Source organism: Rhinopithecus roxellana, chromosome 14 (genome assembly GCF_007565055.1).
Source record: "Rhinopithecus roxellana isolate Shanxi Qingling chromosome 14, ASM756505v1, whole genome shotgun sequence".
NCBI lineage: Eukaryota > Metazoa > Chordata > Mammalia > Primates > Cercopithecidae > Rhinopithecus > Rhinopithecus roxellana.
The window spans coordinates 126,751,385-126,777,173 of NC_044562.1; the positions used below are offsets into that span (position 1 = coordinate 126,751,385).

General features: G+C 40.3%; 1 protein-coding gene across 1 annotated transcript in view; it reads left to right on the forward strand.

Moving 5' to 3' along the window:
- The window catches only part of NCKAP5 (NCK associated protein 5), a 944,753-nt gene that overhangs the window by 620,585 nt on the left and 298,379 nt on the right, over nucleotides 1-25,789 (forward strand). The window contains exon 7 of the mRNA XM_030917014.1: nucleotides 25,015-25,164. Within this exon, the coding sequence (XP_030772874.1) occupies nucleotides 25,015-25,164 (150 nt within the window). The remainder of the gene's footprint in view (nucleotides 1-25,014; nucleotides 25,165-25,789) is intronic.

Sequence of the window (25,789 nt, forward strand, 5' to 3'; positions counted from 1 at the left end):
ATCTTTAGTATAAAATGTAAATTTTCCAAATTTCTAACATAATAGATTTTATTTTCATGAATGTATGTACACACAAGGCAAAATTGAAGTGTTTGTGGTTTTCAAAGAGCTGGAAAGTTTCTAACTAGTTCATCGCAGCCCTGACTATCAGAATCACCTGAGGGACTTGCAACAGAATCTGCTATATGGGCATCTCCTTAAACCTGCTGAGTTCAAATGATGCAGGCTAGTACTCTGCTTGGTTTTGTTGTTTCCAGGTTTGACAGAATATTTTGATTCCTCTTGTCCATAGATCTGTGCTAGGAATCAGTGCGGTACATCAACACTCATTCATTTCGCCATAACCTTTTCCCTCATTTTGAAAAGGTTAAAATAGAGTTGAAGTGAAGTTCACAGCCCAAAGTCTTACTCCAGCACATGCTATATTCATCTATGCTGATTTTTTTTTTTTTTTTTAATGGAGTCTCACTCTGTCGCCCAGGCTGGAGTGCAGTGGTGCAATCTCCACTCACTGCAAGCTCCACCTCCCAGGTTCACGCCATTCTCCTGCCTCAGCCTCCCAAGTAGCTGGGACTACAGGCCCCCGCCACCATGCCCGGCTAATTTTTTGTATTTTTTAGTAGAGACGAGGTTTCACGGTGTTAGCCAGGATGGTCTCAAACTCCTGACCTCATGATCCTCCCACCCCAGCCTCCCAAAGTGCTGGGATTACAGGCGTGAGCCACCGCACCTGGCCCATCTATACTGATTTTTATACACACAACACCTGTTTCAGTAAGTACCCTGGAAGTTAATCAGTGAAGAAAAGTGAACTCTTAAGAGAGCTCGATTGTAATTTTCAGAAGTTCTTTAGAAAGTGCTTCCTTACTTTTTCTTTTTTTTTAGCCTTAACAAAATGTGGTAAACAAATGTAAATATGTAGATCGGCAGTGGTTACATTGAGTGAGTGAGTGCACACCAGTTGGGAAAAGAAATCTAAAATTCTGTTTGTTGATAGAGTGGCTAAGTCTCTGCACAGTTATTTATAACATCTTAATACACGATAGGGATATGAATTATTTTTATTGAGAGCTTTTATTTATGTCTGTGGCCTATAATCTTGAGAAGTCTCAAGGGTTTTTGATTCTGCTTTAAGCAATTGGTCTTTTCTATGAATGGTTATGAACTTCGAATAGCTGCTGAAGTGGGTGATGGTGGTAAAGGGAGTATTTTTATTGTGTGTTAAGATTTAAAGCGCTGAAACTGTTCCTTGAGGAAGCAGATTTCTTTCTTCCTCTTTTGTTTTAAGTGACATCCTCTGTTCGTATCATAAGTTCCGATACAGAAGGCGGAATTTCTCATAACCAAAGTGTGTGCTTAGATTCAGGTCAGTCAAAAATAATGTCTTTCAAACAAGATGAACCTCCTTTTTCTCTTTGAAATTATTCTATAAGATGAATTTTTTGATTTTACATCCTATGGAAATATTTCCCAGATATTCAGAAGTTTTCAAAACAGTCTCATTTGAGAGCACCTGCTGGCTAGCACACTAACTAAAGAGCATTTGTCTCATACATCCGAAGTCATGTTAAATACTTTGAAAGGAATAGAAGAGTTTTAAATAACATCACTAAGAGTTTAAATAGATATGTACATTCTTCTCCGGAATTTAAAATCCCTGGTTTGATGGGTTCTGACTCTACTTTCTTGTTCTCAATTTCTACCTAAATTCTGTGCTCAGATACGAATACTTTTCCTATTAGACGTTTTGACCCTGAACCGAGTTCTTACCAAGCAAAAGCAGAATATGGTCTCTCTGTTAAAACAAATATAACCTGTGAATAAAATGGTGCCCTGGAAAAGCACCTCCTCTTACTACAGGTGAGCTGGTTATTGCCAATGTACGTACCGGCTGTTTCCCCAGCTCATCTGAGCAGAGAGCCAGCCTTTATTTTGAATACCCAATATGTGTTTCAGGTCAGGAGGTTCTGTGGCTGCCATCTAAAAGATGTTGCCCTTTAGTAAGTGTGCAGCTTGAGCAAATACTTTGGGCACTCCAGATCATTAACCAGGCATATCAGTTATTTCCTGGTCTAGGAAACAAATGAATTTGAACAGAGCAAAATCACGATGATACCAGCCCTTGAACTTTGACCTTACTTTTATTCACTTGGGGCTAAAAAACTGTCTTTTCTGTTTTTAGAACTTAGCTTATTAATGCTTTGTGAAATGGAGAGAAAATAGGCTGTGAGAGAAATGTAGTTTTGGAATGAGGAAATAGTTAAGAAAGAAGTGGAACGGACCTGCTGGAAAAAAAAAAACATACGCTTTCATTACTGAGATCTCTGCTATACGGTAACCTTTTAGCTATATTGTGCTTATTGATTCTGTCTGCACAGCAAGCACAGCATGGCAACGAAGAGAAATTGCCGGGTGTGAGGTGAAAGGAAAATGGTCTGGCCAGGGGTCTGCTGTTGGCATTTAAGCCACTGCAAGATTCAGGTGTTAATTGGCCTGACAGGCATATCTGAGGAAGCAGAACCACAACCTTTGTGGCTTAGAAGCTTGTGCCTGGGTCCTCTGGAGCAGTTTCTGGGTCTAGAAAGGTGGCCATCTTCTCCTTTACAGCATTCAGTTGTAAGACAAAGGATTGGGCTGTGATTGGGGTTCACAACCCACCTGGGCCTCAACTCAGAACAATTCCATAGAGTCTCCGGCAGCTGAGACTGGGACTTAGTATGGTTAAACATTTTCCCCAGGTGATGCAAATACCATTGCTATGATTGTGAGTATCAGTCAACTCCATGATCTTGAAGATCTTCTCTGGACAGCTCAACTCTATGACGAGGGGCACAGGGAGAAGATTCTTTTGTTAGACAGAGAGAGCATCTCACTATGTTGTTCTGGCTGGTCTCGAACTCTTGGGCTCTAGCTGTCCTGCTGCTTGAGCCTCCAAGGTCGCTGGGATTCCATGTGTGAGGCACCATGCTTAGTTCTCTGTAGAATATTCCTAAGGAAGTTTGACTTACAGGTCGTGGGAGAATGTGGATGCTCAATGGAAGTTCAAAGAGTGCTTCTTCTTCCACTAATTATTTGCTGTGAGCTGGGAGGGATTAGATTTAGGCTATCTAATCCTAAATCACTTAAGGCCTGTGCCAGCTGTGGAACAATCCAGAGGTGCCTCCTGCACAGGACTTTGTCAGCTCCTAGGCCCTGAAAGGGTGGAGATAGTAGAGAAGTCTTTTGAAGTTGCCTCTGTCCTCTTGGCCCCCATGTCAGTCTGTCAGCCATCCATTCGGACACAGAGGCAAACAATACTATTTCTTCTTTTTTCCATGCAATAGCTAGATTAACATAGGGAAGAAATAATCTGATGAAAGGGAAATTGTAGACCTTTTTTTACATGAATATCTCAATAGATGCAGAAAAAGCTTTCAATAATATCCCTCGTGATTAAAACAAAAACCCTGAATAAACTAGGCATTGAAGGAACACACCTCAACATAATAAGAGCCATCTATGGCAGACCCATAGCCAACATCTCACTGAAAGGGCAAAAACTGGAAGCATCCCTTTGAGAACGCGAACAAGAAATGGATGCCCTCTCTCACTACTTTTATTCAACATGGTACTGGAAGTCCTTGCCAAAGCAATTAGGCAAGATAAAGAACTAAAAGGTATCCGAACAGGAAAAGAAGTCATCAAACTATCTCTCTTCACTGATTATATGCTTCTATACCTAGGAAACACTAAGCACTCTGCCAAAAGACTCCTGGAACTGATAAACGACGTCAGTAAAATTTCAGGATACAAAATCAATGTACAAAAATCAGTAACATTTCTATACATCAGTAACAGTCAAGCCAAGTAAGAGCCAAATCAAGAATGCAATTCCATTTACAATGGTCATAAAATACCTAGGAATACACCTAACCAACGAGGTAGAAGATCTCCACAAAGAGAATTACAAAACACTGCCGAAAGAAATCAGAGATGACACAAACAACTGGAAAGACGTCTCATGCTCATGGATCAGAAAAATCAATATTGTTAAAACGGCCATACTGCTCAAAGCAATTCACATATTCAATGCTATTCTTATCAAGCTACCAATATCACTTTTTATACAACTAGAAAAAAGTATTCTAAAATTCATATGGAATCCAAAAAGAGCCCAAATCACCAAAGCAATCCTAAACTAGTTCACGCTTGTAATCCTAGCACTTGGGAGGCTGAGGTAGAAGGATGCCTTGAGGTCAGGGTTCAAAATCATCTGGTCAACATAACAAGACATCATCTCTACAAAAGAAACACAAATAAAAGGATTAGCCAGAAACGGTGGCATGTACATATAGTCCTAGCTACAGAGGAGGCTGAGGCTGGAGAATCACTTGAGCCCAAGGCTTTGAGGCTGCAGTGAGCCATGATCACGCCACTGTACTCCAACTTGGGCAACAGCAAGAACAAAGCCAGAGGCATCATGTTACCCAACTTAAAATTATGCTATAAGGCTACAGAAACCAAAACAGCGTACTGTTGTTACAAAAACAGACACATAGACCAATGGGATAGAATACAGAACCGAGAGATAAAGCCACACACCTACACACAGCCATCTGATCAACAAAGTTGAATAAAACAAGCAATGGGGAAAGGGCTCCCTGTTCAATAAATGGTGCTGGGAGAGCTGGCGAGCTGCATACAGAAGAATGAAATCGGAGCCCTACTTTTCCCCGTATATAAAAATTAACTCAAGATGTGTTAAATATTTAAATATAAGACCTCAAACTAGAAGGATCCTAGAAGAAAACCTAGGAAACACCCCTCTGGACATTGGTCTTGTGAGAGAATCCATGATGAAGTCCTCAAAAGCAATGGTTACAAAAACAAAAATTGACAAGTGGAACCTAATTAAAGAATTTCTGCACAGCCAAAGAAACTATCAACAGAGTAAACGGACAGCCTCCAGTATGGGAGAAAATATTTGCAAACTAGACATCCAACAAAAGTCTAATATCCAGAATCTATAAGGAACTTAAGCAAATGAGCAGACAAAAAGCAACTCAATTTAAAAAGATGGAAAGAAACAGATACTTCTCAAAAGAAGACATCCATGTAGCCAACAAACATATGAAAAAAACATGCACTGAACATCCCTAATCATCAGAGAAATGCAAATCAAAACCACAATGAGCTACCATCTTACACCACACCACTCAGGATGGCTGTTACTAAAAAGTCCAAAAACAGTAGATGCTGGCAAGACAGTGGAGAAAAGAGAGTGCTTATACACTGTTGTTGGGAATGTAAATTAGTTCAGCCATGGTGGAAAGCAGTTTGGAGATTTCTCAAAGAACTTAAAGCAGAACTACCATTGACTCAGCAATCCCATTATTGGGTATATACCCAAAAGAAAAGAAATCATTCTACCAAAAAGACACATGTGCTCATATGTTCATTGCAGCACCATTCACAATAGCAAAGACATGCAGTCAACCTAGGTCCCTATCAATGGTGGTCTGGATAAAGAAAATGTTGTATATGTACACCACAGAATACTACCCAGCCATAAAAAAGAAAGAAATCATGTTCCTTGCAGCAACATGGATGTAGTTGGAAGCCATTATCCTATATTATCCTGTAATACAGGAACAGAATACCAAATACCACATGTTGTCACTTATAAGAAGGAGCTAGATAATGAGTAATCATGGTTGTAGATGTGACAACAAAAGATACTGGAGACTCCCATAGGGGAAAGGGAGGGAGAGGGGCAAGGGTTGAAAAGCTGTAGCGTACGTACTACTATGCTTGCTACCTAGGTGACAGGATCAGTCATACCCCTAACCTCAGCATCATGCAATATATCCAGGTAATAAATCTGTACATGTATCCCCTGGATCTAAAATAAAAGTTGAAATTATATTTTTTAAAAAGACTGCTATGAAGTCCCAGCAGTCCCTCACATCCTAAAGACCACATGTATAAGAGGTGCTGGTTGGAGAATTTGTGGAGAGGAATTTAAATGAGAAAAAGTTTCAGGGAGAGGCAGACCTGGAAATGAATCCTAGCTTTCGCCTTCAGTTGGTTTTGTCATTTTGGGCAACCTACTTAGCTGGAATCGCACTTTCCTCTTCTATGTAGTGGGTGTAATGAGGCTAAAGGGAAAGATTTCTGTTTTCCCTGTGGTTCCCTAGATATAATTTCATTTAACAATCAGAGATAATCTATGATAGAGTGCATAGCACCTTTTAAGTATTCAATAAACAGTAGATATTATCATTATTATACAGCTAATCCCCCATCTACTTATCTGTCCTTTCCCTTCACATAGCCAAATTCTTCCTGCCTCACCTTACTGTACTTCTAGGGCCAGTGCCACAGATGTCTTTTGTAAGCCTAAAGTTTTAGCCTTGGGGAAAATCATGAAGCTATAAGAAATGTGGGCACCTCAGGAGTGCCAAACCCAGGGTCAGATTCCTAGCCTGGAGAGGCCATATTGGTGCTGTCTTTTTCTCCTGTACAGTCTGTTATCTCCATACTCCAGCTACCAGTATTTTTCACTTAGATATGTTTTTCTGAAATCTCCTCCATAAAGCATCATTCCAAGCAAAAGAAATTAAGATGACAAATACTTCAGAGAGCATCATTCACCTATTAGTGTGAACTGGTTAATCTGAGGGTTTGCTGTATCAACCCATCTCAGAAAATGGGAATTTAGGACATAGTATTTGAAGGGGAAGGAGATAGGAAAATAATTTCCCTAAAGTGATTTAGGAGCTTGTAATCCTCTATAGTGATGGAATAAGTCTGGGTGAAACCTTAGACTTATTCAATAGACTAATTCCTAACAGTTCCCTCGGTGAACCTGGGGAAAGAGCTGTTAGGAATTAGCATAGGGATACAGAAGTGAGGAAAAAAAACAAGTACATGCAAATTGCAAATTATAACCCTTATTTTATGGCTTGTCACTTGCCACATGCATGCAAAAGGAGAGAGAAACTGTGGATCCTCTCTGTCCTCCTTTCCCTCATGTTCTCAGGATCCAGACCTGAGGCTGGTATGTCCTCAGTCCATGTTGAGGGCCTGGCCTGCTGTCGCAGGGCTGTTTGCCACATGCTTTCTGTGGGATGCACCTAATGTCAAACCAGGTTCAAAGAGGCTTTGGGAACAAGTCTGTTGAATTGGGGTTTATAATGGCTTATATTTTCACTTCATTTGTTTAAATGAATAGCCAAGAATCTCATTCATGATGATTCCATTGTTTTGTAACAAACAGCTCTCAAGTTCCCACTAACAACCTTCTTATTACAAAATGTACAGGTGCTTTCTTCTATGTTTTATTTGGTAGGTTTTCCACCTCAGCCCCTAATAAATTTTGTTCCACATTAAATTAATAAATTAGCACAGGAAACTCATTTCTCCCCATTAAGGCCAAGCCTATCCCTTGGTCTGAATTAATAAGCTTCTGCTATAAGTGATAATCTGAATACAATTCCTTTCCTGCTACAACCTTTTTTATTGTGCTTATAAAAATAATTTGTAAACATACCCTTAAGATATAAAATAGGCTCTATTTCTCTTGGGTCACTATATTTAATTATTCTAACCCTACTGTTATTGTATTTTTCTTTTCTGTGCATTTTTATTACCTTTTTTATTCTTCTGAGCTTTTGAACATCACCACTGGGGAACTGGTAGTGAAAATTGACACAGTCATAATAAATATGTGTTTTACAGTTTACAGGGTACTCTTGCAGCATCATCTCATTTGAACCTCATATTAACCTTTTGAAATAGAGAGGGCAGAAAGTACAAGTTCATCTCTCTGGTGAAGAACCTGAGTTTGACACAGGCAGTTGACTTTCTCAGGTCATACAGTGAGTCAGGCTGGGAGTGGACTTGATCTTTTAATTCCAAGTCCCATATCTTAGAAGTATGGCATTAATTACTTTCTACACCAGGGACTCTCAAATTTGTGCCTTGGAATCATCCGGAGAGTTAAAAACAAAACAAAACAAAAACACTAATGTGCTGGTTCCACCCTAAGGATCCTGATTTAATCGGTCTGGGATGTGACCTGGGCATGAGGATTTTTTAAATTTCCGCAGGCCTATTCTGATATGCAGCCCGGGTTAAGAATCTTTATAGACTAGGCGCAGTGGCTCACACCTGTAGTCCAAGCACTTTGGGAGGCTGAAACGGGTAGATTAGTTGAGTCCTGGAGTTCCAGACCAGCCTGGGCAACATGGTGAAACCCCGTCTCTACAAAAAATACCAAAAATTAGCTGGGTGTGGTGATGCATGCCTGTAGTCTCAGCTACCTGGGAGGCTGAGGTGGGAGGATCACCTGAGCCTGGGAGGTCCAGGCTAGAGTGAGCCATGATGGCCCCACTGTACTCCAGTCTGGGTGACACAGACCCTAAAAAAAAAAAAAAAAGAAAAGAAAGAAAAGAAAAGAAAAGAAAAGAAAAGAAAAGAAAAGAAAAGAAAAGAAAAGAAAAGAAAAGAAAAGAAAAGAAAAGAAAAGAAAAGAAAAGAAAAGAAAAGAAAAGAAAAGAAAGAAAAGAAAAGAAAAGAAAAGAAAGGAAATCATTGTACTGCAAGGCATTAGGCTTGACTGTATGTTTCTCTTTTCTTGCTCACCATGTGAAAGCTTCCTGTGGCTGTGGTCTCATTTTCACTAACCCACCACCAGCCTCTATCCTAGAGTGGCCAGCCTATGCATTCTGTATAGGAGACATACAAAGCTTCTGGAGAAGATGGGAGTCGAGTTGGTCTTTGAAAGAGGGTAAAATTCAGGTAAATGGGAATATCCTTTGGTCTGTGGGTTCTCTGATAAGAGACAGCAGAGGGTTATGGGCACTGTGATGCAAGAAAGCAGAGGACTATGGGTATCCTGGTGAAAGGAAGCAGAGAATGTTGGATAAGTTTAAAGCCTTCAGAGGCCAACAGCCTGGATTCAGATCATCACTGAGCAGCCACTCACAAGTGGCCTGATGTTTGGGGAGTTACTTAACCTCTCAGGGCTCTGAGGAGTTCACTCCCAGCAATGTTTGAAGCATGGGTTGGTAGGAAGCTCGTTGCTGGGGAGGAAGTGGTCATGGGGCAGAGAGGTCAGTGGGTCACTCAGAAAAGTGACTAGGGCATGGGGTGGGCCCTGTTCAGAGACCCTAGACTGGACTGGGTGGGTGAGAACTAGCAGAGGTGTCTGAGGAAGCAGAGTGTGGAGGAAAACCCTGCTGCTGGAAAATCCTTCGTAGAACTAGAAAATCATTTCATCTGCATTAGTAGGAGGACATTATGGCCTAAATGAAAAAAAGACAGGACTCTAAATTTGCCCTAGTTAGTGGTGCATGCTAACTGAGCTTGAGGCCTATTTTCCCTTTTAAAAAGTTGAACAATTAGCATATGTTAGACAGTTACCAAACTGAGACTTTTTTCTTGACATAATGACAGGCCCTGGAAATTCAGTGGAAGCTTGGCAGAGAGGATGTGGGCAGCCAGTCCCCAGGGCTGATTCTCACAGCGAACCCCTCTCAGCCCCACAAGTTCAAAGCATTATGCATAGAGCTGAGTTTCTAGAGTGGCCCGAACCATAATTGCTTCTGACTCTCCCATCAGTGTCTGGCATAATCTTTGACACACAGGAGTGCTATGTTTGCTGGGTTGAAAGAGAGACGGAGAACCGGGCAGCATCGTTACAGCTTAGTGGGAGTTATTGCCAGAATGCTTCAAGGTTGTTGTGGGCAGGAGTCTATAAAGTGATCATCCAGGACCTTAGAGATGAGGGCTGCTTCAGAGAGGTTGGATAATCTCATATTTATTTGTGTAGCCAAGACAGGCCGTGTTTACCAACTATTGTCATACTGATGTGCACTGTGTGGCCAGCATCTGTCTGGTTTCTAAGGAAAGAGCTGTGGTGTGACACAGGCGGGTCAGTCACCATGTGGGGTGAACAGGATGGTTAACAGCCTTAGGTGCTCAGGAGGAGGAATAGAAGGCAAGACAGGTAATTTGAAGTCACTGACTCTCAGAGCTAAACGTTACCTCCGGTATCCAACCGCCTCATTTTGCCTGTGAGGAAATGATATCACAGATATCCCAGTAGCTTTACCAAAGTCATACCACCCACGCGTGGCAGACCTGGAACCAGCATCCATCTCGGTGGATAGTTTTCTACTTCCCTCTCCCTATGATTGTGGCAACAGATGTACTTGGTTGCCTAACACTAAGATGGCTTGGTGAAATCTAGAAGACTATTTAGTTGGAATAATTTGGAGGAGCCTTTCCGGGAGAGCCATTTGTCATGAGAACCACAGCTTGGCCAGTTTGTTATTCTTTAAACGCAGAGATTTTGCATTAAGAAACTGGTTACCCAAGTTTTGGATGCACTGTTCTATTGCTTTTTCACATACATATTCTAACTTTTCTAATTGCTTTGAGGATCATACTTATTTCCTGCTAATTTATCTAAATTTCCTTTCCTCTCTTACCAAGATGAATCATCTGGCAGGATTACAGCTGTCTTCGCCAAGTAGCTCTTTGCCTGTCTACTCCCACTGAGGCTGTGAGTGGTTTGTCAGAATGTACATCCCACTGTGTGACAAAGAAGCACCTCAAGTGATAGCTTCCTGCCACTTTCAGGGGTTAGGGGTAAAAATATAGTTTTAACATCAAAAAGTACACCAAGACAGTATTACTAGCAAAAATGTCCTCAGTACAAATCCTCAAGCAATTCAGCCCTACCCCATGCACTGAGTTTTGCCTGACTAGAGACAGCAGGTACTAGAAGTGTAGTTTTCTTGCTTTATCCTTAAGTTCCATTTAGGTGCAAATAGGTGGAGCTTCTCTCTTTTCTGACATGAACCCCCAAGAGAATGAACTATGTAATTTATCTCTGACTTTCAAAAGTCGTGTAGTTAATGCATCTTATTCAAGCTCTTCTTTTAGGTAACCCCAGAATGGAAGAAGGTGGGAGGAATAGAGTACCTTGATTGGGAGTTGGTCTCTGAGTCTCCAGAAATTCCCAGGGCATCTTAGGGCAGAAAACTATTTATGGCTTAAAAGTTGATTTGCTCCTATGTGAGAAGATGCATGTGGCAGAGGGTGTCATTTAAAGGATAAGCATGCAAAATCTCATTTTCTAAGAGAGAAAATCAATTCAGTGGTGCTTTTATCTTCTGTGCAAATATCCTATTGGTTTTTTGCTTTATGTCTATGGTGCCAAAATACTTGTTTAAAAAATGTTTTCTATTGAAAATACTTAGGAATAGTTAACTAGTTCAGCAATACTCTTACTCCCAGTATCATCAGAGGTAAAGCATCAGCATATTCACCAACATTGAACATTTACTGAATGCCTTCTGTGTTGTGCAGTATGTGGTGATAGGGATGTCATATAGAAAACGTTATTCCAGCCCCTGAGAGTCTTACATTATAACTGTGACCTGGTGAATTGCATACAGTATCTACTTACTGAACTTGGACTGAGAAGTTCCCTTCTCCATAGGAGCTATGTATTATTATTATTATTATTATTATTATTTCATTTAAACACTTAAAGAATTCTTTCTTTATAGAAGCAATTGCTTTTTAATCAGTTCATTTTAATAAGCTTAGAAGATATTTAACTATTTATTTTCCAGCAATTGCCACACACACAAAAATGGTATGATATTGACCACGTTTTCTAAAACAAAATTTTGAGTGCCTTGGTCATCTGGAGAACAGCTAGATAGATGTTTTTTTATTTTGTTTTAAATTTTTTAATTGAAAAATAAAATTGTGTATATATTATGATATATAACATGATGTTTTAATACACGCACATTGTGAATGGCTAGATCAAGCTAATTAACGTATGCATTACCTCACATACTTATCATTTTTTGTGGTGAGAACACTTAAAATCTACGCCTTTGGCAATTTTCAAGTATACATTGTTGTTAAGTATACTTAACTCTTTTTTTTTTTTGGAGATGGAGTCTCGCTCTGTTGCCCAGGCCGGAGTGCAGTGGTGCAATCTCGGCTCAGTGCCACCTCTGCCTCCCAGGTTCAAGCAATTTTCCTGCTTAGCCTCCCGAGTAGCTGGGATTACAGGTGCGTGCCACCATGCCCGGCTAATCTTTTGTATTTGCAGTAGAGATGGGGTTTCACCATGTTGGCCAAGTTGGTCTTGAACTCCTGACCTCGTGATCCACCCACCTCAGCCTCCCAAAGTGCTGGGATTACAGGTGTGAGCCACCGCGCCTGGTCTCCTATCTGAATGAAATTCTGTATCCCTTGACCAATATCTCCCCAACCCCTGCTTCTACCCAAACCCTTAGTAATTGCTAGTCTATTCTCTGATTCTGAGTTCATCTTCTTTAGATTCCACATGTAGTTGAGATCATGTGATATTTGTCTTTCTGTGCCTGGCTTATTTCACTTAACATAATGTCCTCCAGGTTCATCCATTTTGTGACAAAACAGGTAGGAGAATTTTATGTTGGCTTAAATTTATTTTGATTAAAATTCTATCGGGGAATCTCAGACACATGGCTGCTGCAGCTGAGTACAATAGACAGCAGTACTCTAGCCACCCACCTACCATTTACAACTCAGTGACTGGGATGTCACTGCCTTCTGGGATGGCCCTTGCTCAGTCCCTGAGCTCAGCTTCCCTGTGAAAGCCCTTTGGCTTCTCTACCCTGTGAATTCCTTTAGAAAACAGGTAAAGGGGGATTGAATTTGAATTGCAAATTTCAACCTTAAGTTATGAGGGATTTTTTTGTTTTTTTTTTTTCCTGACTCTAAGCATTTAAGTATAACTATTACCCACTGAAATTCCCTATCTACATGGCATTCTTACCTTCTTTTTTTGGTTATACTCAGACAACTATCCATGGGCTACAAGGACATAATTTCTGTTATTAGTCTTCTTAGATGTCCAGCCACCTGGAGCATACCTTTAATGAAAGTCTAGGGGGACTTTTCACACCATTGTCTTCCACAGTAGAGTTTCCCTTTATGTAAAGTGGCTTTAGAATTGAAGCTATGTTTTTAGGGAAATAAATGTTGCTGATAGATGGAGCAGGCAGTAAAAGCATCATCTGAAAATTTATTAGTGTAACTCCGTGGATCTGTTCAATATAGAAGATGGTCGGCAATGTTGAGGAGGGTTTTGAGTGAAGAGTAATGTGGAGGAGATGTGGATTGATATGTCAATGGTCGTGGGTTCATATTAGAGACATAAAGAAAACACTTTGTTCTCTTATCCATCATACACATTTAATCTTGGGGATTTTACCATGTGCTTAGTTCACTTTGTAAGTCAAATCCAGAGATGAAAAAGAAGAGTTTTATATGTTTTGCCTGACAGTAGTAATGTTAAACTGTGAACAAATTGGGATGTTCTTTTAAAATCCTGTGATTTATCTGACGCTATTTTTCCCTCTTTAAAATTTAGTATGCTTGTGCTGAACAAAAGCTGCTAGCAATCCCTGGGAACGTTGTTATGGTATTTGCTGAAGTGCTATCTAAAGTGACAATATATTTTGCACACCCTCCCCACCACCAGAAAACAAATGAGTAAATAAATCACAGAAGCTAAAGCAACCAGGGCACGCTGCGGCGGCTGTCAGCCAGACGGCTGGCCTCTCTGCATTTCCATTTAGCTCCTGTTATGGTGCGTGTTTATGTTTTGAACTAATTGAGTCATCATTAACTATGGAAGTGCTAGTGGTCTGTTAAACTATTCTGCTGGTAGTCATCTGAGGCCAGACCTGACATGTCTGATATAAACACCAACTCTGTAGAGGAATGGCCTGGGAGCCTTGGGAGAAACGCTGCCCATAGCATGGTTCACGGTTGGCTAAAGATCACAGATTCTCAGATAGAATTACTACCATTAGGGATAGATCTGTACATGCATGGCAAAGTCCAAAAGAGGTCACCGAGTCTGTGGAAAGAGCGTGACATCCAAAATCAGAACTGTATTTAAATTCTGGCTCTGCCACTTACTGTTAAACAGATCACCTAACAACCCATTGGAGGCTGTTTCCTTGTCTGTAAAGGGAGTTCAGAATATTTGCCCTATATCGCCCTTGCCGTATGTAAAATGGTATGTCTGAACTCACTTGGTTTAACCCTGAGATGTTATACAAATATGAATCATTATTTATTATGTCTTTTGTGTTCTGGAAAGAGCCTGATCTCTGCTTCATATGAACAGTCCTAAATTATAGCTTTTTATATTTTTGCTATGAATTAGTAGGTAGATTTGACACATGGTTAGATACTCAAAATGAACAAGTTCTGTTTTAACTTCTACAACTGACTAGTTCCTAAAGTTGGATATTTCTTCCTATCCCCGTAATTTCATTTTGCCATCAAGTTAAAAAACTGTAAGTACTTTAGAGTTTTTCCCCCTACAGTGCTAAGATTTAAGGATAGTCCCCGTCAGAAATGTAGTGAATGAGTTGGAAACAGAGGGTAACTGTTATTACCATCAGGATATGTGCAGTGTTACTACATGGATGCTTTGTGTCCACCGTCGGAGTTAAAAATAATAATAATAAAAATAGATGAGTGAATTTTCTTAATTTTTTTAAGGCCTTGCAACCAGGAGCCACTTGGGATTATTCTTCCCATAAGCAAATGCCATTAGAAAGGGCTCATATTAGGCATGATTTTTGGAAAGGGTTAGGAATATCTTTCACTAAACTCTCACTGGCCTTTTGTTTCTTACAGGTAGCTTTAACCTTAGGGCCCAAGACAAGTACACTGCAAAAAGAGAAAGACTTTTTTTTTTTTTTTTTTCCCCAAGAAAGTGAGGAAATGGGAAGATAGAAATACACTTCTAGAAAAGAAGCACAGAAGTTTTATTATTCAGGGAATCTTCTAGGCAGATCTAATCTTAATGAAATTATGTATTAAAAACCCCTGAACTTCAGCAGTGTTTTAAGTATTTATCCTTCAAAGTTGAGTTTTTACAGATGATCAAAGTTGTGTAAATTTAAAGCAAGAAGAGACCTTTGAGTGAGTCTATGTTTGTGCATTTTATTTTATGGATGAAGAAATTGAGGGACAGAGAATTTATGTGATAACTAAAATTACACAGCTGGCTAGTGGCAGAGCTAGGAGGGAATGCAGATTTCTTACTTCTACTTGTTCTAAGGCTTATTAAAAATGGGGCTAGATGTCTCTACCCTGGAGAAGAACAGACTTTTAGATCCTAGTGAGATGGTGCTTGATGATCCTCAAGAAGGTTGACTGTCAAATAAAATACCAAGATATGTCTGAATGTGATGTTTACTGCGTAGCCTTCTGCCATAATTTGGGATTCTTCAGTTATCTTCACAGTCCTGGAGTCACAGTCCTAGATTCACTCCCCGAGTGATGGTGTAGAAGGCAGAAGGGTCACTGTGTTGAAGTTGGACCTTTGTACACAAAACTAGGCAACCATATCCACCTAGTGGAACTGAGTATTGGGGTTGGGATGAAAATGCTCCAACTTTTCTTCTTACTTTTCTTATGACAGAAATTGTGAGCCTATTGTGACAACAAATTGCCACTCTTCTACCTCATTTGGGACACTGATGGGCAGATTTCTCTATTTAATTAAAACAAGGGGCAAGCAGGCATTGGTTTTAAATTACTAAGGCCTAAGGCTTTTTTTTTTTTTTTTTTTTTTTTTTTTTTGAGATGGACTCTTGCTGTGTCACCAGGCTGGAGTGCAGTGGTGCAATACTGGCTCACTGCAACCTCCACCCCCCGGGTTCAAGTGATTCTCCCACCTCACCCTCCCAAGTAGCTGGGACTACATACAGGCGCATGCCACCACACCCAGCTAATTTTTGTGTTTTTTTAGTAGAGATGGGATTTCACCATGTTGGCCAGGATGGTCTCGATCTCTAGACCTCGTGATCCACCCGCCTCAGCCTCCCAAAGTGCTGGGATTACAGGCGTGAGCCACCATGCCTGGCCAATTTTTGTATTTTTTTTTAATAGAGACAGGGTTTCACCATGGTGGCCAGGATAGTCTCGATCTCTTGACCTCATGATCCACCTGCTTCAGCCTTCCAAAGTGCTGGGATTACAGGTGTGAGCCACCACGCCCAGCCTAAATTACTAAGACTTTCTAAGCAAGAGAGTTGTAGGCATATGTTTCCCTTGATTGTTGCAAACATAGAACCTGTCTCTTGGAGCCTCAATGCCCTTTACTCTAGAAGCCACTGAAAGTAGTGACAGGCTGTTAATGCCATCTGCTTCTATGAAAAGGAACAGTCATAACATAGTGACCCCTAGAGTCTCAGAACTCAAATATAAATTTTGAGGGGTCTCTCATCACTCGAAGGTAGAGTAGTTTGCATAGGACATCTATTACTGAAGGAGGGTTAGCAAGCTATAGGTAAATGTGTATCAGTTTGTTTGGTTACACCTACTGTTCCAGTGTACTATTCATAGCCACACCCACTCTTACTCTCCAGTGAATGTTGCTTTGGATGATTAATTATCTGCTCATTTTACTTATTAATAATAGAAATTAAATCAAATGTGCCACCTCAAAAGCTTATCTAAAGTAAAAGTGATTTATGTTCTATGCTCAAGTGTCTTTGTCCAGAGGCACTTAATCTTGGATTAGAATTACCTGTAGTGTTCTCTAAAATGAAAGATTCCTGGCCCCACTCCCAGGTATTGTGAGTCACTAGGGCCAGAGGGCACCAAGGAATCCGCATTTTAAACAAGCAGCATTTCTTCTCCTCCCCTAGCCCCTGTCAACTCTGATGCTGGTGGCTGATGACCCACTCTATGAGAAACATTGAAATAAGGAAATGCTGGTTGTCACTATTAGAGGAAGGGCATACTAAAGAATTAGAATTGTGGACCGCCTTACAAACTGTGGGTTCTCAGTTTGTGGGACTGTTGTTTTAACAACAGTTCTTTCATCTCCTGCTTAGCCTATTGCAGCAGCATCTTGTTTTTCTGACATGTGTTAACTTCCCCAACCCATTCACGCTGTATGAGAGAGAGATTTCAGAACTCAAATCTGACCATGTTACCCTCACTGCTACCAGACTTGAAAATAGTCAGTGGCGTTCCGTTCAATGGCCTCTCATTTTCCTGAGGGTAAAGACAAAACTCCTTGACAAGTGGCCTGGCCCCTTCTGCCTATCCAGCCTCATCTCCCTCCCCAGAAACCCTGGCCTACTTTCGGACTTCTCAGTTGCCCTCCCCTCTTCTCATATCATGGTTATTTCCTGGTTAACTCTCACTGTGCCTTCAGATCTCGCCTCAATCTGGAAAACCTCTCCCAACTTCTCATTTATATCACTCTATTATCTATTCTCAAAGCACCTTGAAACTTTTCCTCACAGCACACACTACAGTGCTATTTTATGTTGGCTTCTGATATTTTGATTAATCGCTATCTTCCGCAAGACTGTAAGCTCCATGAGAACGGGGCCACACGTGTTTTTATTCACTTTTGTATGCCTGGCATCTTCCTCAGTGCTTAGCATATAGGAACTGCTCAGCAAATATTAAATGAATAGCTTGATTAATGAATTACAGAATAACCTTATGGAACATTGATTGAGTCCTCCTGTGTCCTGGAATGGGGAAAGCCGTGACTAGAAGATGAAGAAGTCACATTTACACGTTTTGGGGAAGGGTATAGACTGAGCAGTAGCTGGCCATCCATGAAGAGCCATGCTGCCCTCTCTTAGGACTAATCGGGCTTCCTGGGATGCCATCTGAGTTCAGTTGATGCATTCCAGAGCTTTGTGTTGATTGATGTTATTTTACGTAGGCCTGATGATGTTGACTGCTTGAGAACAAAAGATGAGTGCTCCCCTAAATGTGAATCATTCCCCTGGTTACGTAACACTTAGAGAAACTTACAGCTCTAAGGATTGCTTTATGTACCAACAAGGTGAAATTTAATTTAAACCCTTCAATACAAACTGAGCTCCTAAATCTTTAGCTTTCTGAGTCCTAGCTGGTATTTGTTGAGGCAAACAAGCTTATGGTCTCAATCATATATGAAATATGTGGGGAGCGAAAGTTGTTTGTATGGTAGCCTCACTTTTATAGAATTCACTCTTGATTAAACGCCATAGAAATGAAAACAGGTCACCTCTACAATCAACTTATTCTCTTCAACTTTGGCATCCTCGTGAGTGGGCCTGGTTTAGTTTTCTTATTTCCCTCAAAGAGGTTCATAAGATGAATACACAGTATTTAGCACTACACATTTTTGACTCTCTATCTTATACTCTTTTCACTGTGTATATCTCAGATTCTTAATTGGCAAAGGACTTAAAATTTCTATTTTTTTTCCTGATTAAAGTGAGTTATTTATTTTTGGATAGAATCCATATACTTGATTTTTAAAAATACTGTCATGTTTTTATGAGTGTAAGATAAATCCAACTGCTATTCTATCTAAAATGGACTATGGTGATCTGTGAACAGGATGTAGCCACATTTCTCTCCACTCTCTCAGGTCTTCCCTCTACTTCTGTCTCTCCACCTGTTTGTTTCTTTTGCTCATTCACTTACTCTAAATATGTTCCTTCCATTTTCTCTCTTTCTCAATGTTACATTATACTCTAATACTCTCATTGGTAAATGATTAAGGAAATGAAAGGTTAATCTTAAATGATTAAGAAATAAGAGAGAACCCCACCTTCTGGATTTGCATCGGGGCGTTTTATCATGTAGAGCACAGGCAAGTATGCCTTTAGGTCAGTGACTAGTCTGTGAGCAGCATGTGGACGTGTCTTTTGGTCCTGGGTGACATTACGTCAGAGCGGCTTTGAAGCCTCTTTGTCATGAGCACATTGGCAGTCCCTACACCCCAGAACCATTCAAAGTGGCCCTGTGACTTCCAGCTGCCAGGATCTGTGTCAGAGAACACTTTTACGTGAGAACTACACAAAGCCTCACTGCCTCCAGCAGGCGGAAGAGCCGGGAAATGAATGCCCCAAGAACTGGCCTCAACTAATGATTCCTCCATGGTTGGGGTACCAACACCTCAGCTCTCTCACCCTGGGGTTAGATAATTCTTCCCTTCCTTGAGTCACTTCTCTACCTCCCTACTGGTATTTCCTGCGTCTCCCAAATGAGCTACTTGTACTCAAATCCTTGTTCTCTAAGAATTTAGGCTAGACACTAATGATTTAGAAATGCTAACTGAGAAATTGAACTGTAAGTGATATATTTTACAGGGGGACGGGCGCGGTATGGCTCATGCCTGTAATCCAGCACTTTGGGAGGCTGAGGTGGGTGGATCACCTGAGGTCAGGAGTTACAGACCAGCCTGGCTAACATGGTGAAACCCCATCTTTACTAAATGCACAAAAATCAGCCTGGTGTGGTAGCACATGCCTGTAATCCGAGCTACTCGGGAGGCTGAGGCAGGAGAATCACCTGAACCCGGGAGGTGGAGGTTGAAGTGAGCCGAGATCGCACCACTGCACCCCAGCCTGGGTGACAGAGGGAGACTGTGTGTCAAAATAAATAAATAAGTAAGTAAGTGATATTTTACAGGGAACTGTATTTTCCAAACCTTGGCTCCTCTACCAGTGCCGTTCATCCCCCGCCTTCTTGGCTTTAGAAATCTCTTCGTACATTCCCACCTTTGCTACTCTCTCTCTCGTGCTCCCTCTTCTCTTTAGTTCTTCAAACAATCTCATTTTTTTATATCTTGAAAAAGGTTTCCACTTGCCTCCACAATGCCCTTCAGCTACAGTTCTTTAGATTTCCTTCCCTGCCAAACTTTCAAATGAGCATCTGAGAAAATTGCCTCTATTTTCTCTCTTTCTACTTTTTGCTTAACCACTGACAATTTGGGTACCATTGTCACACTTTAGTCAAATAGCTCTCAAGTTACCACTAACAACCTTCTTATTACAAAATGTAGAGGGACTTTTTTCTGTTCTCTTGTCATTTCTGCTACCACTGAGTGCCTTGACGTTTTCTTTCTGAAAACTGTATCTTGAGTAATTGAATTCTTAGAACTTTAACCCTGGAAGAGACATTGAGTTCAACTCATCACTTTATCTCTGGGGGAAACTGAGGCCTAAAAAGTTGGAATGATTTGCCCAGAAAGTTCCAGAATTGTAAAATCTGAGCACTGAATTCAGGGCATCTGACCCATTGTCCGTGGTAGATTCTGAACCACTGCTTTTGGTGAGTCATGACCTTCAACATATTCCTGATTTTCATTTCCTTCTGTATAAAGACTTTCCAACTAGTCTCCTAGCTCCTTCCTTCCACAGCCCATTCTCCACTGCAACAGTCAGGATGATGTTTCTAAAATGTAAATCAGAACCTACCACTCCCCTACCTCTAGACTTCAGTTCCTCTTTAGTGCACTTAGAATAAAATCCGAACTTCTTCCTATGCCTCACAAGACCTTCTATGGTCCAGCTCTCTTTCTGATCTCATTTCCTGCTAGCCTTCCTCTTGTAATCGCTATGCTCCACCACAGACCCTCCCTCAGCTGGCCAGTAAGGCAGGCCTGGCCCGGCCATGAGTATTTGCTTTGCTAGTCCTTCTGCTGGGAATGCTGTTCCCCAAACCACTGCCCAGCTACTTCCTCCTCATTGTTTGGCCTTTGCTGTAATGGCCACCTCCTCACTCAGCCTCACTCTGATGTTCGGACATCTAACATTGCCCCTAACTATACCACTCTCCATCAAATGGTGTTATTTTCTTCATAGCATTTACCACCAGCTATTAATACATGATATTACTTACAGATTTGATTTGGAATTTGTCATGTTTCCCAACATTAGAATATACTTTCATGGAATATAGGAATCTTGTCTTGTTTTCCCCACTCCAGTACCTAGATCAGCAAATGGCCAGTCATCAGTGTTTAACAAAACATTTGTTGGATGAACAAATGAATGAATTGTGTCTGAATTTTTGTCTCATTTCCAAGCATCCTCTCTCCCTCTGTTTCTCCCCAATCCTATTACTCAAATATTCTCTCAAAAATTTTTTCTCTGTTATAATCAAACTGATTTCCTTGTAAACCTGCAAGGACAAAACTTACTCTTGACTAGGAGCCTTTTAAAATTTTCTCTTTGACCAAACACCCACCCTATGCCTCTCTAACTATTTAAGTTGTATCACTGTGTTAGAGTATGAGTCACATTCAGTTTCCATGGAATCATGTCTCACAGCTTTCATTGACTGCCCTTTCTTCAAATTATGGAAAGTGACCCTTACATTTTATGTAATCTAAATGCTCATATATAATCCATATTGTCTTTAATTATTTCTACATCATAATACCTGGGCACTGTATCTAGGCACTTTAAGAGAGAGAGAGAGAGAGAGAGAAAGTGTGTGTGTGTGTGTGTGTCTGTGTTTGAAGGGTAGGGCAGTGGCTCCTCATTATTTGTAAATTCTGCATTTGCAAATTTTCTACTCACAGAAATTTGTTTACGACCCGAAAATCAATACTTGTGTCACTTTTGTGGTCATTTGTGAATATAATGTGGAATGGTGAAAAACTAGTCACCCAAGGTTCACGTTACTGGCTGGGATGGAGCAAGGCAGCACTGTGCCTTGTTGTTTTAGCTTTCATGCAATAAACTAGTGTCCTGTTTGTGGTCTATTTAGTGGTACGTTTTTTGTATTTTGTGCTTTTTGTTGGTGATTTCACTGTTTGAAATGGCCCTGAGTGTAGTGTTGAAGCTCTGTCTGGTGTTCCTAACCACACATAGACTGTGATGTGCCCTACAGATAAAATACCTGTGTGTTAGATAAGCTTCCTTCAGGCATGAGTTACGGCGCTGTTGGCTGTTAGGTCAATGTCACTGAATCAATAGTATATGTTAAATATAAGGTGTCTTTAAATAGAAATACACATAAAACAAGATTATATAATGGCTGGTTAATGAAAATGTGACCAGAGGCTCACAGGAACCTAACTCTATATTTCCCCTAGGAACAATAATCTCACATTTCCTAAGTCAGTGTTATGTTCATGAAAATTTTAGAGAACATAATTACCGTGAATAACAAGAATTCACTATATGGTGTGTGAGTATATATATGTTGGCATTAGCCTCATTTGGGAGTTTAGGAGACAAAGACATCAAGACTTATTGAAATTAAAAAGTTTGTCCAAGGCTAGGTGCAGTGGCTCAGGCCTGTAATCCCAGCACTTTGGGAGGCCGAGGTGGGTGGATCACCTGAGGTCAGGAGTTCAAGACCAGCCTGGCCAACCTGGTGAAAGCCTGTCTCGACTAAAAATACAAAAGCTATTTGGCCATGGTGGCAAGCGCCTGTAATCCCAGCTACTCGGGAGGCTGAGACAGGATATTCGATTGAACCTGGGATGTGGAGGTTGCAGTGAGCCGAGATCATGCCATTGCACTCCAGCCTGGGTGATAGAGCAAGTCTCCATTAAAAAAAAAAAAAAAAAAAAAAAAAAAGAGAGAGAGAAGAAGAAGTTTATCTAAGATCATTTACCAAACTGCTAAATAAATGGTAGACCTGAAATCTGGCTGCCACATTCCGAAGTCTTTTGGCTTTTCATTTACCACCCCAGTGGCTTTTCTTTGTTTTAATTAGCTGTTGAGCTCTGATTATTACAGGATACTTCTACAGACACACACACACACACACACACACACACACACACACACACACACACACACAGAGTCATGCACCTCATAAAGATGTGGGTCAATGACAGGCCACATGTGTGATGCTGGTCTCTTAAGATTATACCATGTTTTTACTGTACCTTTTCTATGTTTAGATATGTTTAGATACACAAATACTTGCCATTGTGTTACAGTTGCTTACAGTATTCAGTACAGTAACATGGTATATAGGATTCTAACCTAGGTACCATATAGCCTGGGTGTATAGTAGGCTGTCCCATCTGGGTTTGTGTAAATATACTCTATGATGTTTATACAATGATGAAATCTCCTAAGGAATGTGTGACTGTGTATATGTGTGTTTGTATGCATGGATATATGTATGTGTGTGTATATACATATGTATATGTGTAAAATATAAGTGGAATATGCTGAGTTGAATGAAAAACTATTTACAGAAAAGTCAAATGAAGATAATTTTAAAACAGCTTGCTTCATAAACCTAGGTTAGTATTTACTTACAGTCATCTCAAACTACAAAACAGAAGTAAAAATACCTCTTTGTTTAGGAACAATATGTACAAACTTCATCTTCCTTATCATGGAAATGTAAGTCTTACAGGTGGCCAAACCCTAAAAATTCAAAGCTATAAAAATGCTACCATGACCTGGGCTTGTTTCCTGGCCTGTGGATGTACATCTTAAACTTGCTTGGCATTTATCTGAGCTGAACTCACACCTGCACATGGTATACAGTTAGGCATGTTTGGGTCTGATTTCCTAAAGAACTACAACCTTTCTAATCAGTTACACATTTACATATACAGAGATGACAGGAGAAATTAGATCCTGAAATCTGTGCATAACAGGTTCACATGGATGAATTCACTGACTTTGTGGTCTAAAGTGATTTATATATACACACACATACACTGATACATGTGTGTGTATAAATATATACATATACATTAAGACATATTTTTACATACTTCCTAATTTGTTTTCATCACTTAAATATTTTTGGAACCTTCAAAGCACCTTAATGAACACAGTTTGAAAACGCTGTGGGTTTTTTTTTTCTTCTTCTTCTTCTTCTTGTGTTGTTCTTTTCTAAGTAGATTGTATGAGCTCCTGAAGGGTAAGAATGATACCTTTTGTGCTTCTGTATTTGCAAATAGATCTTAGCTTAGTACTAAAATATAGAGAAGTCTCTTACCACTGATAATCCAGTTTTGTTCAGATGGTTGATAACGAGCTACATTAAAGCAAAGATTTCTGCAGCATTGTGTTTAGAATTAAATAGTGTAATGGAAGGATGTCACCTGGTTGTGGGGAGCAAGAGTCTCCATGCATAAAATAGATGTGTGTGTGTGTGTTTTTTTTTTTTTTTTGAGGCGGAGTCTCGCTCTGTCGCCCAGACTGGAGTGCAGTGGCGCAATCTCGGCTCACTGCAACCTCCGCCTCCCGGGTTCACGCCATTCTCCTGCCTCAGCCTCCCGAGTAGCTGGGACTACAGGCGCCCGCCACCTCGCCCGGCTAGTTTTTTGTATTTTTAGTAGAGACGGGGTTTCACCATGTTAGCCAGGATGGTCTTGATCTCCTGACCTCGTGATCCGCCCGTCTCGGCCTCCCAAAGTGCTGGGATTACAGGCTGGAGCCACCGCGCCCGGCCTGTTTTTTTTTTTTTTAATATGGTTATCTCTTGATACTTCTTTTTCCCTTGAAAATGAGAGCTATTCGTGAGGCTTAACTTAATACTTCTCAACTTTCCAAAAGCTTCCAGGGATAAGGTTGAGTGAGGGGCTTCCAACATTGAGTCAAGACAAAATAACGTTTTATGTCTGCCTCAGGGCCATAGTACGAACACTGAACAGTGTTACAGAAAGGGACTAAGGGATCCTTAAAAGTTGTGTCATTATGGAGCTGAAAGAACTAATAGGTGTGAGCTTTGAATTCTGAAATCACTCTTATTTCAGTATTTTGTGGTATTTTATATTCTTTTAATTAAATGGCTACATGTCCAGTTACTTTAATGATCCTATCTTGAGGAGCTATGCCTTTCACAAATCAAAGTATCAAAATTGATCTATTTTTCAGCAGTTTGCAGTATAGCTGAGTTTCATTGTGCAGATAAAATTGGATTAACCACATGACCCCACCTGTGGCTTTGCTGGCTCAGTCACTTCTCCACCTGTGCAAAGGACATCTGCATTCAAAGATGGCGACCCAATGGCTTTGTCCTTCCAGGGTTCAGTACAAATATCTACATTTTAAAAAATAAACCCCTCTCAGAATTTGTTTAGCAAATTCCCAGCCCCAGAAGAATGCACATGCAGGAGAAGGATTCCAGCCTTTCCAGCCTCATACTCATGTTTATTTTTCAGTGGAGATTATTGAAAACAGTAATTCTTTCTTGCTTCAGGAAAAGCTGTCAGAGGAAGAGAGAAAACATAAGGAAGCTTTGGAAGATCTTCACATGGTGGTTGATGAGGATTCGAGGAGTGAAAGCAGCAGTACAGATGAGGGGAAAGAAAAGACCAAATTGCTATTAGAGAGATTGAAAGCTCTGGAGGTAAGAAATGAAGCAATTTTTACACTCTTCAAGAAAAATAAGTGTTCTGCTTCTTTTATTGGCACTGGTTTTCAGTGAGTATAAATCTTCCCTTTTCAGTTCTCCCACACTAATACGATCTATCATTTCCTACTGAGATTTGCCTACGATGAACAAAAAGTTAGCACTGAAAGGGTCTTGACTTTATGTTGTTTTAAAAGGAGTACATAGGGCAGTAATTGATTTTAACTTGAATTCAGCCCTCAAACTGGATTAGTTTCTAAAATTGTAAGCTCCTTGAGGTAAGGGGCTATGTGATATTTTACTTTGTTTTTGTGAGTAACTGGTAAAATGAATGAATGCATGAATGAATGACTAAGCAAAATATTTAATAGTATGTAAAGATGATTGGACACACACAGAGAGATTTTAAGCAATATAGTCATATCTTTAAAAAAATACTCAGGAATTAAACGTGTAAAGCATCCAACAGTGGAACCGAAACTGGCTAAGGAGACTTAAGGAGATTTTTGGAGCACTGACATTCTCCAGATACCTCCAGATCAGTATATGATAACACTAGTCTGTTACTTAGTGGCATTTGACATTATTTCAAGTGTTAATTCATGAATTTTACAGCAGTCGT